The sequence below is a fragment of the Typopeltis vanoorti genome, chromosome 8, assembly GCF_054136105.1.
Source record: "Typopeltis vanoorti isolate ZY-2024b chromosome 8, IOZ_Tvanoo_1.0, whole genome shotgun sequence".
Classification (NCBI taxonomy): domain Eukaryota; kingdom Metazoa; phylum Arthropoda; class Arachnida; order Uropygi; family Thelyphonidae; genus Typopeltis; species Typopeltis vanoorti.
In genome coordinates, this window is record NC_143556.1 from 143732605 (window position 1) to 143749709 (window position 17105).

At 37.2% G+C, this 17105-nt stretch overlaps 1 protein-coding gene across 2 annotated transcripts in view; it reads left to right on the forward strand.

The window, feature by feature from the left end:
- LOC150104400 (protocadherin Fat 4-like) overlaps nucleotides 1-17105 on the forward strand; it is a 345892-nt gene that overhangs the window by 121088 nt on the left and 207699 nt on the right. For both annotated transcript variants that reach the window (XM_090396350.1, XM_090396351.1), the window contains 5 exons: nucleotides 6216-6281; nucleotides 13024-13184; nucleotides 15388-15444; nucleotides 15533-15628; nucleotides 15730-15825. In XM_090396350.1, the coding sequence (XP_090252476.1) occupies nucleotides 6216-6281; nucleotides 13024-13184; nucleotides 15388-15444; nucleotides 15533-15628; nucleotides 15730-15825 (476 nt within the window). The remainder of the gene's footprint in view (nucleotides 1-6215; nucleotides 6282-13023; nucleotides 13185-15387; nucleotides 15445-15532; nucleotides 15629-15729; nucleotides 15826-17105) is intronic.

Here is a 17105-nt window from a genome sequence, read left to right on the forward strand (position 1 = left end):
TTATAGATTAAACTGTTTCATTATTTTGAACCCCTATCCATTCCCTTTATAAATGAATGAACAGTCGGTGGTCAACAAAGGTTACAACCACGTGGAATCCCACTCGAGAGGTCAGCGAAACTTTTCTGATTTCAAGTAGTTTAAATAGAATATTTTGCCATTCTTAGAGCATGTGGCCTTTTGAAATTCAGAAACTTATTTCTTGTTTTATCATTCGCGTATTTGAAACCTCTTTTTAAAAAAAAATTCTCTGTACAAATCCGACGCGGAGTACATTCTAAAAGCTAAAACTTCTCAAGGATTACATGCAAATTAATAAAGAAATAAAACCTATTGCTATATATTCTACTTTTGACTCTAATCAGTGCGTAGAGCGGTGCGCGGTTATTTCACTGTCTCATCAAAATAAAATATGGACAAACTACTCGATTTCTGACAGGTATTGAAACGTATTTTCCTTCTTTAAAACGAAAAAGTCAATCTCACTGCAAATGCAGTCGAAATCGAAATGTGCTCTGGAGCACATTTCGATAATAAACCTTTCTCTAAAGCTATTTGCAACTGTTTACTGTGCTAGGAAGTTGAAGTGTCACTCGAGGATGCACGTCCGCATATTCAGAGTTTCGATATGAAATGCGGACGTAAATACGGAATGCAGGCAGGACATATCGGTCTGCTTTAAATTGCATTTGGAGTCGCAAAAATATGCGAACTTTTCGTTCTCCTTTTCATCTTTAAGTTTTTATGAATCATTTTTCAATATAAACAACATATAAAAGAAAAAAGAAATTGGAGAAACTCGGCATTTGTTGGCCGTGGTTAGGGAGTCCACTTCACATCCAACGGGTCATAGGTTGAAATCGCACTGCCGGAGTGGATATTTGTGAATCTATTCAGACGATATATTTACGTGGGGTTATCATACTATTTGCTCGATACCAGAAGTGACTTCAATTTTTTTTTTTTGGTAGATAAGGGTTTTCGGATTATTTAACCCTTGGCCTGCCCGCGGTACTAATGTACTATGGGTTGCATCTTTTCTTGCAGGGAATGCGCATAAAAACTTATGTTCTTAGAGTAAGAAAAGTATGACTGTCGTTTACAAGTGATAAGGGGTTGCATCTTTGAATCACGTGCATTCTAACATACAGCTGGCATTTTATGCACACTACCCAAGTTTTACTACCTGGCGAACAGCTGCAGACTGGAAAAAATAAAATTATTTTTATTTAATAAAATACCTTTCTAAACAAAATATTTAACTCTAAAAAACACATATGCGGCACGTTTGATCAATTAAAAGAAAACTCTTATTGAAACATATTAAAAATTGGGAGAGGAGGTCTTCAGCACGTACAGGTTTGCGTGGCGAGTAGGAGTTTGCATAGTTTGTCGAGGCCTGTTTATAATGTTTATATTGAATTGAAGACTGATTTTTTCAGAGAAACGTATGGAGTCCACTCCACATCCAACAAACCAACTGGTTTAGGCCTAGTTGGTCATACCTTGCTTTTCTGATGGAATTTGAATCCAAACAAGTTGATTCATTCTTCACGATGCTCAAACAGATGAGTTAAACATTAAAACGAACCTATTTTGTGTTATTTTTCATCCTCTAACTCTTCAAACATGCTACAAGTACCACTGTGATTATCTGTTGTTGTTTAATTACCAGTTTAATCGACATTTTCCCTGTTAGCTTCACCCCGCCGTTATGCACTCTGACTAAAAACTGATCGAGTGCAGGCAGACGTAGTTATATACATGAACTCTTTAATATAATATTAGTTAAATCCGAAGTGAGTTTTGCACTATCCTTATGTTCATTTTTTTTTCAGTGTTTGAATCGGGGTACAGAGCAAATGAGGTCAATAAACTTTTCTCATGCAGCAGAGGTCCTCTTCTTCGCCAGCACGCGTCTACAGAGGGGTGTTTGTTTCCTTGTGATTTTTGCTGGCGAACAAGCCTTCCCCCTTTTTTTAAGGGAACTGGTTTTGCTTCTACTTACCATTATTATCGAAGGTGTGTGCTTATTTCGTTTGCTGTTCGCATAGCATCCATGGACATTTCGTCTGACATACTTAGAGCAAAAGAAGAGTAATGGATTGTTTAAGAAAGTATTTCTTCTGTCATCGCAATGAAGATGAGAGGAGAAGGAAGTTCAGTAGAATCTTCTCGACCCGTTCTCTTCTCACAGATCTACGCTTCTGATGTCTGATAGCAGTGATAAATGCTTGATATAACACCGTACTAACTTTGGACTTGCGATCTCAGTGATACAAATAAAAATAAATGCATTATACTTAACTCAAATTGAACACGCAAGTTTTCTATAAATATCGTCTGGGTATTTCTTTTGCCTTTCATTATTATTTAGTAAAATCCATACTTCTTTATGGTATTTTAAACTTCAATGGACAAACAACAGTATGAATCCCGTTGACCTCGTCCAATCAATAATATTGTGGCAGCCGATTTCAATAAATGATTTCGAATATGCCTTAATGGAACAGGAAAGCGGTTCCAGTTTGTAGAAATACCCTTCCGAAACAGAACATATTTGTAATTTATTCGATATTTCACGCATGTTGAGTCAGTCAGTCAGATACAACACATCTCGGCTTCTTTCGGAGGTGCAATCTAAAAATATCGATATGAATAGCAAGGTAATCTTCTTCATTCTTTTCTTGGATTCGTTTGACCATTTCAAAACCATTCCCCTGTTTCATAGCTATCGATCGAGACCACACTGAAGGAATAAGAATAAAACATACTGGCCTTGCGTGACCCAGATTATGCAGTTTATTTTACTTACTAGTCCTAAATACAAATATTTGCCTTAGACCTTACAACAGCCGAAGTCAAGGTCTTAAGTTGATCTGTTTGTGCTATTTCCCTTTGGATTAGGAACAGTTGGACATGTTGCTAAACTTTTCCATATTAATAAAATGTTACGTTATTACAATGGAAGTACAGACATTAGGTTCTGGCTGAATAGCTGGAGCATTAAGAAGGCAACACTGTTTAATAGCAGACATTGAAGTCACTTTGAACCGTGTAAAAATAAAGGATTTAAAGTATTGATTGCTCTGAATTTCATAGGCATTCGTCTCATATGCTACGGCACAGATTCCAGTGCCGTAAATAGGAATGCCAGTTATTAGACTTGTGGAACACCGCGCTAGTTACTTCCGGTACACATCCGGAACCAGCTTTGCAGCTGTGGTGTAGGCGGCTGAATCACATGCATCAACATGTGAGAATTACCGCACCGTTTATGTGCCAGATGTTTATCCACTCACATGCATCCATCCGTTAACCCACAAGACAGTACTGGCGGGGGTAGACGTTTTTTTTTTCCTCTCTCTGTTCTGAGAACAGTGTTGACACTGACGGAGGACGATGGATGCAGCAGAGGAAAGCAAGCCTGGGAGAAGGGGATCTACGACGGCAGAGTGCTTTCGAAAACATAAAAAAAAAAAAAAAAAAAAAAGATAAAGAGGGATCAGACTGACTTGTCTACAACACGGGAATGGGTAATGTTACCGATGAGCAACGACAGTATTTCCTTAAGAAGATAGTCCATATGTGCAGTAGGACTTCATTGACGGCAATCTAAAAGTCAGGAATTTCCTGACACAAAACAATTTTTTTTTTTAAGATACTTCTGAAACATTATTATTAATACTTTTATGTGAGGTTCTTCCAGGCAGTTAAAGGACTCACGAAGGGGTATCTTTGTTGTTTTAAATCTCTAATAATAATAATAATAGTTAGCCAGTCGAGGTGCATTCCCATAACGGGTTGTTATAATAATTTCTATTTTCGCTGAGTTTAACAAATCCTGCCTTTGTTTATATGGAAAACTGATTTACTAAGAATTCTGGTTATGAGTTCGCTTAAAATGAAACAACGACGCATTTATTTTAAACTGTACAATGATGTTACTACCGGAGAAAATCGTTAATAGTTGACAATAGCAAAAATTAACTATTTGATGGAGAAAATTCCATTTGAGTTACAAGAAAGGTTAAGTTTCTGTTCTGAAACAATAAAGCGAGAAGGAAACAAAATAAGAAATCAAATGAATGCATATTTTCTGGTTGGTGTGGCTGTTTGATATTCAACTGTGTGTGTGTGTGTGTGTGTCACGCGGTTGGTTTTTCAGTTGACAGTTGTGAAATAACATCATTAAGCATCGCGTGGAGGAACCTTGAATCCTTCTTTCTAAGGAAATGGTCACTCACTTGGATAATAAAAATCTTCAAGGACATTAAACGTTCAGTTCCGGCTGTAACGAGTTACGCATCTTAATTGGTATCCCCCTGATTAGTTAAGATGCGCTTTTTGCTCCTAAAATTATCTTTCGAAGAAAAGTGCATAAATCTACGATGAAGCTAAATGTGCCTGATTCTTCTAAGCTAAAATTTCGAAGTTCTCCATATCACCAAGCTGTAAAAGAAGTTAAGCACGTATTTTTTAAAGAAAATTCATTAAATACGAACACCTCCTGAATTGGCATTTTTACAGGAATAAAGTATTTTTAATATTTCTCCCAGTTATCGTTACAACTCATGCCTTGGAGATGAAATGAAAATTATTCCGTCTATTGTTGCTACGAGACTAAGATCACTTTAAACAGAATGAATACTGGATCTACTGCCAAATCAGATATTTTTTCAGTCTTACGTAATCTTTGTATATTGAAATTTAACGACTTTAGTGGCAAAGTCTATAAATCTGTTATCTTAAAGTGCATGGTCTAATATGGATTGCTTTCTGTTGCGAATTTTCATAAATTTCCTTCCTCTGCATTTTTTGTTTCTCTTCTGTTTTGTTCCTTTAAATTCTTAGAAATTAAAATCCTCACTTGTATCTATTAGGAAGTGCGATTTTTACTAATATATATATATATATATATATATATATATATATACACACACACACACGTGTGTGTGTGTTGTGTCTGGAAAGATCTTAATTACAAACTCCATTTTGATCAATAGGAAATATATTTTTTGGTGTTCTTTAAAAACGAAACAGTTTGTGATGCATTCATGGCGAACCGATTTTGCAGATGTGGGACTTACTTGATATTCATATTTCAGTTGCGTCACACCGTAAATATCCGATGTCCTTTATTCCTATAAGCACACTGTACTGCTTTTATAGTCATCTCTGCTTCATACTGTCTATATCAGCTGGTCAAGGAACATTTTCTTAAGAACCCCACACATATAATAATCTTGCTGTCACCGGCACGCGCTCAATCTTCGTAACCTAGGTTCAATAATCTTAAGCAGACATCACAGCTGCAGTTCGGGACAGCGCAGTGGTTCAGCCACGAAGCAATCTCGAGTAGTGCGTACAGATCACGAAAAGTTCTTTTAAATGAGCAATTAAGGGGGGGGGGATGAGTACGGCCGATGAAGAATCGAAAGGAAGTTATCCTCTTGAAACGCTGATAACTAAATTCACAGACGCCAACTTTCTGTTGCAGTTTTGAAGGATAACTCTCATCTCAAAATTCTGACCTCTAGCTTAATGATTTTTTTTTTTTTCATTTGAAGGAGGAAAAACTTGCACTTATTCGGTTTTCTCCTACGACCTTCTAACAAAGCGTCATCCCAGATTTACTCTTGTGGGCTTTAAAATCGCCAGAGTGGACTTAGTGTAGACACACGAACAGCTTTTCTGGTGCTTCTTAGTCCAGGACGCAACAGAGATTTCTATTCGTGTTTGTATTAAATACAAACGTCATTAATAAAACTTAAACTTTATAAAAATATTTCTTGAGATTTTACATGTACTGTATTACGAGGGTCCATTTACAATGGTTTATTTAGCCCACACTCGGCATTTGTTTGCTTGTGGTCTCTCGTATGTAGGAGCGATGTTGAACAATATAATCTGATCAAAGTTATTTAGCATATTGCGTTTTTAATAAAATGCTTTTATTAATCAGATAATGAATAATTAAGCGAATTATCTCGGCATACCTTCTAAATAATTTTACAAACATTTTTCATTAATTATTAAAATCGTCATTAATTTTGCTTTCCTTTCTTGAGGGATTATAAACAGAACTATAATTTTCAGAAACTTAAGATTCTTAATTTTGTTTATCAGTTTAAAAATTAAGTTTCGATGCTATTTTTATATTTTAACAAAAAGCATATTTTTTGTTGTTAAACCATGTCTTGTTTTTCTTCCAGCGTGCCAGTTTCATCCAGTCGGAGAAAACAGGAGATTCGAACGCGTGGAGGAAAATATTCCAGTAGGTGAGTTGAATGTTTTTGAACTTGTGTACCTAAAGACACCGCCAAGTAGAGGATGAAGTGGAATTCCTAACTCGTATCCCACTGCACTGGTCGCGCTGTAAACATGCCGTCATTGTCTTCAGTTATTCAGGCTGTTTATTCAAAACCGCGAATATCGAAATCCGGTGTTCCTAAGCGATTACAGCGGTTATTGGTTTTAAAGTGATACTCACAGCCAGCGACCAGGATCTCGAAATTGGCCTATTTGGATAAAATTAACGATAATTATTTTCGAAGCTCTTTGGTTAGCGGAAGGATTGCGGTGAACCGGTGGATTTCCTGTCGACTGATTCGAATAACTTAGACTTCAAGCATTCTCACGCAATAGCGACACGCTCTGATTGTCAACGCCAAGAAACCAGTGGTACAGTGTATGACTTCCATGACATCCTGGCTGTGATTGAATCGGAGCTGTGATGATGCTTATGACGTGCATTGGCGGCGTCATGACATCTACCGACAACGGCCCCACATCAATTCTGAGTTAAACAAGTTTTACCAAATGTGTTATTATATCATTGAATAGAGTTCGGTTGAAATTGCTCTAACAACATCTCTCTCTCTCTCTCTGTTCATTGTTATAAACTGAATAGCTTTTAGTATGCGTGAGATGGCCTCTGAAGACCCTCCGTGCTATCCCTCGCTTACAGAGCGAGGTGGCCAACAGGCGAGGGCGAGACCTTCACACAGTGATCTATTTTCTGCTCATTTCAATTCCCGTGTCCCGCAATATATTTGCGTCACTTAGTTTCATAAGAACGTAGTTATAACAGAAACGTGTGACGCAATTATATGCCTATTTTTATTTTATTTTATTTCAGAACTTGCTTTCATGTGGATAAGAGGACTAAGCTCTGTTTACGATTCATACACGAACGATGCATTCTGTGATATTTCTGTTACATTTTAAGAAAATTTTAAGAACGGGAAGAATGGCAACGTGGTTGGGAATAAAATTTTCTCGCTTCATTTTATCCTGTCAAAATACAAAGGAACAGTACCTTACCAGCCAGTCTATATTAAGCATTAAAATTCACATTTATAGAATATGCGGTTATCATCGCTACTTTTCAGGATGCTACTATTTTTAGTGTTTTCATACCCAGCGTTTGATTATGAAACGGATCGTTTTAATCACCGAAATACTGACAAGAGCTTCACAGTACGTGTATGTCGCAATCGTCACAGGCCTGACCACACCGATCATCACCGCCATTCATCTTCAAGACATCATGTTTCAAAAAAAAGTGGACATCGTTTATGCACACAAAAGAATGATGGGGAGGGGGGGGTCTGTCTTCTTCCAAAGAGATAAGGAGAAAACGAACTACAAACAACTGCCTTATACAGAAACTGCTGTGTTCTTATCCTGCTCCACAGAAAATATTGACTATAAGGATCCTTATTTCTGTCTTATATCGGTGGACTTTTTCTCAAGATCGTTATTCTCCTCGAAGCTCACGATATTAGGGTGGCTTATAAACATATTCTGACTAGGCAAAGTTTACTCCGTTTTCCTAAAGATCACAACCTGCTATTACAAACATCCCGGAATATGTTCTTGTGGTCTTTCTTACTTGGCTTATTACCCCCCCCCCCACACACACACACACAACGACATTGAGTGGAACAAGAGTTCTATGCCTACATAGACGAGAACTTTAAATTTTAAAATCTGTTGGGATGGTTTGTACCAGCGGATAACATCGGTTGGCTCATATCTTTTGTGATAATTCTTGGTTTGTCTTATGACATTCAAATACGGTGAAATGTGAGTAGGACACATCGAATTTTTTCTTTCACGAATATTCCATTCTGTTCCTGCATGGCAGTGGAGATTATTGTGCCTAAGCCTAACTCATAACATATCCATACAACACGCGGTTGTAAATATTTTTGGTTGGATCCGAGCCAGCTACTTAATCCAACAAAGCAGAAAAAAAGGTTGAAGACGCAGAAAAATTTCCTTCACGAGATCCGAAGTTGCTTGTTCTCACCCATCAATCATACTTCGCCAATCTCTTCAAGAAGTAATTGCGTAAATAGTGTGGTGTTTTCTGATAAAAGTACAAGGTTTTGTCAAGAACGAAAGACGTGTTTTCAGAACACGACATTCATACGATATTCAGCAGATTATGAACACCATCACGTACTTTTTTTTTTTTTCTAAATTATGGTGAACAATTACGTTTATTTTGGTCGTATTGTGTGTATGGAAAATGCATTGAGATTCTCTTCAAATTCGAGCAAGTTTTAAAACATTTTCGACAACCATAGCGACATTTCGTCAATACGAGTAATTTCTGGCTTATTTTATTCCAATACTTTCTCAAAGACCGACTGCTGTAGTCTACGAACGAGTTATTGCGAAGATTTCGATCAGGTCACTGTATCTTTACTCGACAAGTCGGTGCTAATTCATTCTGTCATATTTATGTCATCGATCGCAAATATATCAAGCAGGGTGAATGAAAAGCGGAGTAGGTGATGTAGCAGCTAATTTAAGGAGCCGATGTTAAGTAACATGGAGTGTTTGATTAAAAAGGAGATCACATCCTTTGAGATGACACTCTCGATTACTTTTAATCTATTCTTGTTTTGAATTTATCTGAGCATAAAATTCATATTACTCCTTACGGAATATAAATATGGATTAGCGACGCGTCATGTTTGATTTACGTACTGTTTTTAGGTGCGCGTCCCAAAATTGGTAAAACACCTACACGAGTCGTTTGACCATTAAGCAAGCTATTCCAAGACTTTGGAAAGAAACATTTTACTTAAATTTAGGAGCTTAGTCCTTAAAAATTATCAAGCCATTCCAGCATTTGTTCAATCTAACCATTCTGGAGCAAAGATTTTTGAAATTCCATTATTTATGTAATTCAATACGATTTCGGAAATGCATACAAATGTCTTTTTTTTAAATTCGGTTTTAAATCAAATCACTGGTATACGCAAATTGATTCCAAATGACAAATATTGCTCACTGACCAGAGACGGAATTATATATTTTTTTTTCATGTGAAATCCGTCCACAAAAGATCGTAAATATATCGTCGGAATGGACTAAGGCGCTCAGCTAAAATATGTTGAATCATCTTTTCGGTTTCAGTGGGACCAATTTATTTGCAAAGTGATTCGAAATCATATAAAATTCTGTTACACACGAAGCAGTGGTCTCCAGTACGTATTGTTATATAACAATACGTACTGGAGACCGTGTATTTCAAATTATATACTTTCAAATTATATAATTACATCATAAGTTTAACTGCTGTCTTAAGCGGTGACATGCATCATTCATTACGTAAAATGTATCTCAACCTCCTGGGTCATTGCTATACTTTTTTATTACCTCCAAAGAAATTATGGTTCGAGCATTAGGAGTAATGGAAAAGAGTGGATTTTGAATTATTCCATATTTTCAGGAAAACGAAGCGTCAAGTTTATTAACAGATAGACGATATCACTACTTTCTTTTAAACGTCTTGAAGTGGCACGTGATTCTCGCCAACCATTGTTGGTGAGAATCATATGCCACTCGAAGACAGTTTATTATAGGGCTGAAGTAGGTTGCAAAATGTGTGTGTGTGTGTGTTTCCCTAGACTGGGTTAAGTATTGTCCACCACCAGCGTTATTGACACGAAGGATTCTAGAAAGATTCTGTCAATCTTCTTACTTCATATTGAAAATTACCCGTGAATATCTACCTTCCTTGTTAGCGATGAAATGAATTTAGTTAGTTCCTTTCAAATTAAATTTGGTTTAACCTGTTTAAAAGCATATTTTTTCAGAGTTATTGAATTCTGTTATTTACGAAATATCGTGTCCGCGCGGTTAGCCTAGTGGCTATGCGCTTCGGAACCATGTGACTGGGAAAGCAGTGTCCTGGGTTCGATTCCCGTCGCCGACGTCAGGAGCTTAAGGATATTTCTCAGACTTAGCCATATCCAGTATTGGGCGTGGACAGCAGGTTTTTTCCTCCCACAAAGGAAGGAAAACCCCCAGATAAACTCGAACCCTAAAACTCCTAATATCTGAAGGTAGGAAGAAGAAGACGAAATATCGTCTTACTGCTTCTAAAATTGCAGAATAGGAAGCAAAATAAAAGTATGTAACCTTTAAGTTATAACATATCCAGAAGTTTTTTTGAAATTGATAGAAACCTTGGTCATATGCATGGCAAATGAGGACAAAAATATTCATGCTCCATACTTCTATACTTCCATACTTCTATACTTCATATACAATTTTTGACTTCGAGAACAATACATGATTGTTGTGAAAGAAACTAAAGAGCTTAAAAAACACGTGCGTTTGTATTTCTGAGATGGGAAAAGAAAGCTAAATAAAGGAGTGAACTACACGAAAGAAGGTGAAATTGAGGGCAGATCCATTACGAAAGATTTCCGTGGCTTCAGATGGATCATTTAAACGATCGTGCAGATCTAAACAGGTGGGTTGATGCAGGAAGAAGCAAAGACAGCATTTTTGATAGATAAGGAAAGAGATAAAGAAAAGCAGAGAAAGTGGCATGCGAAGATATTCGGAGATAATGGAAAAGGAAATAATCATCAGAACAAGAAACGTTCACTGAGCATCATTGTGATGGCGAGGAAAGGCGTGGTAATGATAGAACGAATGATAAATTAATGAGAGAAAGGCGAAGAAGCTCAAAAATTGCGATTAGGGAAAGGAAGGCAAAGACGCTTAAAAGAATTAGATATAAAAGAGATAAGCAGATGCGTGAGTGAGGACAGATTGGAGGTGCTTACTCCCTGATAATCAGCAAAGATTGTGTGATAATAAGACAGATCTCGAAAAATCTGCAGGAGGGGAAAGAAGTGTTTCGTTTGTTGAACTTCGAACAGAAATAATTTGTGTGTGTGTACACACACAAACGTTATGCTCAGTGGGGGGGGGTCGAAGCACATGATAGACAATTGATAAATCAGTAGTGGATAAGTTTTAATCTCAGCTATCGGCCGATCAACTACTGAAATGGGTTAGCTAAGAATATTACTTGGAGTATCTCTGCTGGATAGACTAAGAAACGAAGATATAAGGAAAGGACTAAAACAAGAAAAGACAAAATCCAAGACTGCAATGGTTTGGCCATGTGACCATAATGGAAACAGAAAGATTACCAACAAAGCCCTGTATACAACGATGGAAGGTAAAATATCCAAAGGGTGGCCCAGAATAAGATGAATAGACAAAATAAATGAGGATGTGAAAACCAAATCACAACAATTGATACCATACTCGACAGAATTGTTCGGACTCTCCAGGGACAGACAGAAGTGGAAAGAGTTCATTCGGCCTCATCATCCGTATGATGGAAGAAAGAAGATCAGCCGATGTTCTTAAAAAAAAAAAACGAAATTTATCAAATTGCGATTTAACCATATACTCCCTTTAAAAGTTGTGAACTTTGTAAAACCTTGTAGAACTTCAATTTTAAATATAGTTTTGTAGAATGTGTTTAATAGTTTAAAACGGAAACAGCAAATTTTGGCGTCCCTTGCCTTGGACATTTGTAAACGAATGAATATTATATCCAGGTCGTTTTAAACTGGAAATGCAACCAGTTCTGGCTATGGAGGTTTTTTTAAATAACAGTTCCAGCAGCGAAAAGTTATAGCGTATTATTATCATCATGGGTTAGCTAAGAGTTAGATAATGAGTCATTCTCTCTAGAAACCAAATGTGGTACTTTTTTTCTGCACCAGTAAGATAGGAATCGAACCCATAGCAGATAGGTTGTAGTCCGAGAACACTGTTTAATTTCCCAAACGGGGCGACACATTGGGTTCCCGCTATTTCTTCAATAATCAATTTAGTGTCATTTTGTAAATGGATTTCACTAGTTGCTTTTGCAGGTTTGAATCTAGTCTGGGCTGTCATAAATATTCCGCATGCATATTTTGCAACTCTCACCCGCAATGACAGCCTTTCTGCATATCCAAAGGGATTTCCTGTACTAATTACAGTTTTTCATTTAGATTATGGGATTTCTCGTTTATGATGTCGCAGCTAATCTTGCCTTCTTTATCATAAAATTCCAGGATTAAAAACCATAGTCATTAACCCAACCGGTTAGTTTTTCATGTCCGCTGCTTATTTCCTTTCTCTTTATGCGATCTGATATCATACAAACGAAGCAAAATAAATTTAAAAGAAAACCGCTGTAATCCTTGATAGCATTTCATTCGAAATTTGAAGGCAACAAAGTACAACACACACACACACGCACGCACGCACGCACGCACGCACGCACGCACGCACAATCGTAGGATGCCCTGTGGTTCCTTCTCTTCTAATTATGCAGATTAAACTGCAGATTGCAACATTGATGTGAAAATGAAGCTGAATTTGTATTGTTGAGTTGATCATTCCTTGGTTGGATATATTATTATGAAATATATTTGCTTTTTTCATTATGCATTACACATTAGGATAATTTATCTTTGTTCAGGATAGTAAGTTTTCTGACTGATATCTATAATGGCCTTGCTTTGTGTCATTAACGGTTGAATAATTTCAATGCATAATAAGTGGACTGGAATAAAAATATAAAGGCTGAATATTGCATATTCATATTATGTTTGTAAATAAAAACAGAGCTGTCGAAAAGCTGTCCCAGTTCTGTTCTTTGTACGTATTAGGATAATTGTTATTATTTGTTTAATTTTGCAGGACAAGAAGTATTTAGGGTACAAGTATTTCCAAGGAACGAGTTCAAGCTAGAGCCAGTTGACAACAGCCTTAGTGACATTAATTACTTCAAGGTTGATGGAGTAGATGATAAAACGGTGTCCATTAAAATAGCCAGGTCTCTGGAAGATCTTGTTGACAAGGTAAGCAGTTCTGTGCGAATATATCTACTCAAATATAAACTCTGGTATTTTAATCAGCTCGCAATGAGATCGTTACTTAGATCTGCTTAGCATTGTCAGTGTTCAAATAATAACACTGACGTTTCTTATAGATCGCAGGTTGCAAATTTTGATATGACTCACGTGAACTATCCATTTGTCTCACTTTATAATCAGTCTTGAGGCGATTTTCAGTAAAAAATCGAATGAGAGTGGAGAAAACTGAAGAACATTAGCGAATGTATGAACAAAGCTAAAAGGAATAGTGTGACGTCATGAAATCAGATATAAGTTACTTTAAACGAAATTCTCAATCTTCGATATGTTCAACATAAACACGTGATCACTTGCACTGCTCACAGAAAATTAAAGGACAAAAAAAAGGAGCGGGTCTCTTAAAAAAGCCTTTATTGACAAAATGTCCCTTGGAAGTAATGCGTTTGGCTCAGACGTGGAGCGGTGCATTTCCCACCACTTAAGGAGCAGCACGTGGAGAATGATATGAAGCACACCCATTTGTGTGAATCACTGCTGCTAAGAATTGCTGAGTGCATGCGGAAACACGAGCAATATCAGAGCGTTGTAAATTGATGTTGATAACACAGCTTCTGAAAATGACCGCTGGCTACATAAAGGCTGCTAAATTCTTTTTTATGAAAATGCGAACGTTGCTGTTTTATTGAGAAAAGCGCCAATTCTTCCTCGCCCGCTTTATCACCATGGAAACGTTGCACAAAATAATTTTAACAAAAAAAAAATTTCATATCCCTAGCTTGTTCATCCTACATTCTTTTATCAGACACGTTGTTTGGGTTTTGACTGCTGGACATCATAAACTACGCCAAGCTCACTCCGTTTTAAGAGACGGTAATTTAAATTAAGAGCACAAATTCAAAATATTTCTTGCCTTATTCGAAATGAGAATATTTTTATACTCTAAGATTAGTATCATTAAACTTTGCATAAATAATAAATGCAGTTATAATAGTAAACGAATGAAAGCAGTGTACAGGCCGAATATAATGGCCGCCTCATTAGTTCTGCTTGCCATCGCCGTAAATCAAAACTAAACTCTTTTGATAAGTTAATACTTTCGTCTATTCTAGCCGAACAACGAAAGTAAAAATGATACACTGGACATGATTTTTGAAAAAAAACTTTCCATTTTTAAAGGAAGCATTACTCACGCCCGCTTGTAGAGTCAACCGAGAAGAACATGGTAATCTGTCAGGAGCAAAATATTTGAGTTTACAGAATCCTTTTTTTGTGCATATCCACTTTGGTAGTACTATCATCCTCACCTCATCTTCCTTTCCCTCTTTGACCTTGCAGTGTCGATAAGATAAGCTCTACGGCCCGGTGTATCCTATGTCCTGTAGTGTTGAGTTCTCAAGGCCGGTTTGCCTGGCTTATGGGGGAAAAAACCCTGCTGTCCACGCCCAAGACCCACTAACTTGGCTATGGCTGAGAAAGATCCTTCAGCTACTCACGTCTCCGACGGAAATCGAACCCAGGACACTCCTTCCCCAGGCATATGGTTGTGAAGCTCACAGCCACTAGGCTAACCGCGCGGATTTGGTAGTACTAATATTACTAAATTTCTTCATTCTACTATTATTTTTCTACTATTATTTATTATTAAGATAAGGATGTCCTTTCTCATCTTTACAAGGCCTTGATAAGACCTCACTTGCACTGTTGTGCCCAGGTCTGGTCTCCTGGTTTCCGTTGTGATTCTGATATATTGGAGAGAGTGCAAATGAGAGTGTTAAAAATTATATCAGGATTGTGGAATACTGATTATGAAGACAGATGGAGAATTTGTAGACTACAGACACTACCAAACAGAAGAAAGAGGGTTGATATGATTGAGACTTACAACCTTCTGAAAGGATCATACAAGATTTCAATTGATGGAATTTTTCAATTTATGGATGGTGGGGAAAGGAATGAGAAGGCATCCTTGGAAGATGAGAATTGAATGCCACTAAGAAGAGAGTGAGGGCCAGATTTTTCTCTCAGAGGGTGGTGCGTGATTGGAATGGATTGCCATTGGATGTTGTGAGTGCAAGCAGTGTGAATGAATTGAAGAATAAGTATGATAGCTGGTGTGTGTAGTATGCGGCCTCACTCGATGAGTCTGACTCATTAGAGGTCCCTCTTAATAATAATATTTTTTTTCCAGAGGGATCCCCAAACTGTGTTAAAATTTCGACTTACGTGTAAAGGAGGACCTGGAACGGTAAGCAAGTTCACAAATTCCTCTCAGTTTGTTTCTCTTCTCACAACGTCACAAAACGCATCTGAAACTTGCTTGCATTTATTTGTAGGAAGAAGCCTTCCTCCCTGTCACTGTGTATATACAAGACATCAATGACCATGCGCCAGAGTTCCAGAACACGCCTTACTCCCTCGAAGTGGACGAGGTAAGAATATTGTACACTTAAAGGAGATAAAAATGCTTTAATAGCTTTTGATGGGAAAAATTTAACTTGTCTCTACATCTCCAGTTGTATTTCATTCGCAGCTGACTCCCGTAGGCCTTACAGTATTCCGGAGTATTCACGCTGTTGACCGAGACAAACCAAATACTCCGAATTCAGATGTTACGTACTCCATCGTGGTAAGTCAGTTTTTTCTATGAATTTTTTAATTTTTTTATTGAAAATAATACAGTGGGTTTTTACGTTGCTTGCCCTCTGATGTACAAATTGTTTTTTATATATAAACTAAACTCATCTTAATATCCCCAAATCCTCGTCTTTTGCTTGTCTATTTTCGCTGCGTGGTTAGCGTATCCGATGACGGTTTGAATCCCACTTGGGAAAGGATGTCCAGCAAAGGTGGTAGATAATTTATATTGCTCAGTATGAGATAAATCACCACAGGTAGCCTGAAGTGGCTTGAAAACGTTTATGTTTTGTCTCTAAGCAAGATTGTTTAGTATCTAACACGTAACCAAAACAGCACTGATACTAAAAATTCAATTGAATTTTTAGTATCAGTGCAATTGATTGGTTGAGGATATCCAAAGGAGTTTTGCAATTATATGAAAAGTTATGTCTATTTTTTACCCTTCCTCATGGATATAATAATGTTTAATTTCATGGTGTGCAAAATACGGTGTGTTAACATAATAAATATACCTGCAATGAGGAAGTAGCATCTTGTTCCATTAGGAATGCCAGTGGAAGTAAAATATTATAACGATTTCCTGCTCACAGTTATCCATTCTCGGAAACAAAGATCTAATTCAGATTCAACTCCCCTAATTTTCTCAGATTTGCTGGAAATTCTGCGATTGTTAGTCAGAAACGAAGTTTATGACCCGCTGGTGTGAGGTGTCACAATAAGAGGGACAGCTATTCAGGTTAATTGCCAGCCATTGTTCAGCTTAAATAATAAATTTAACACTAGAGGGCCTGGAAATGGTCCTTTTGGAATTACAAGGAGAAGCTACAAAGGAAGAGATATAATTGTCTGTTATGAGATGTGCAAGAGACATCAAAAGGCCGGTTAATTATAGTGAAACGTTCGCTAGGAATGATGGGCTTCAAATGCCTCTAATGAGGCTAATAGCTCAAAGTAAGTTTTCTTTGCCCTCCCCCTTCTTTTCTTTCTTTATTTTGTAAATGTTTACCGTTCTCGATCATTGCTCTTTTTATGTGCTGTGATGATCCTTAAGCGTTTCCGAACCAGCATATAATAACTTCACGGATGTCTTCTCCATGCTCTCAGTGAAAATAATTCGAATACGTCTCATTCGATTTAATTCTTTTTAGTCAGGAGAGTCCTCGTTTGCGAAAATATCGCCATAGTATGTCGATGAGACCCCCCCCCCCTTTCTTTAGGGATAATATAAAACAGTGCTTCCCAAACTTCTGAATGTACAGGGCCGGGCCC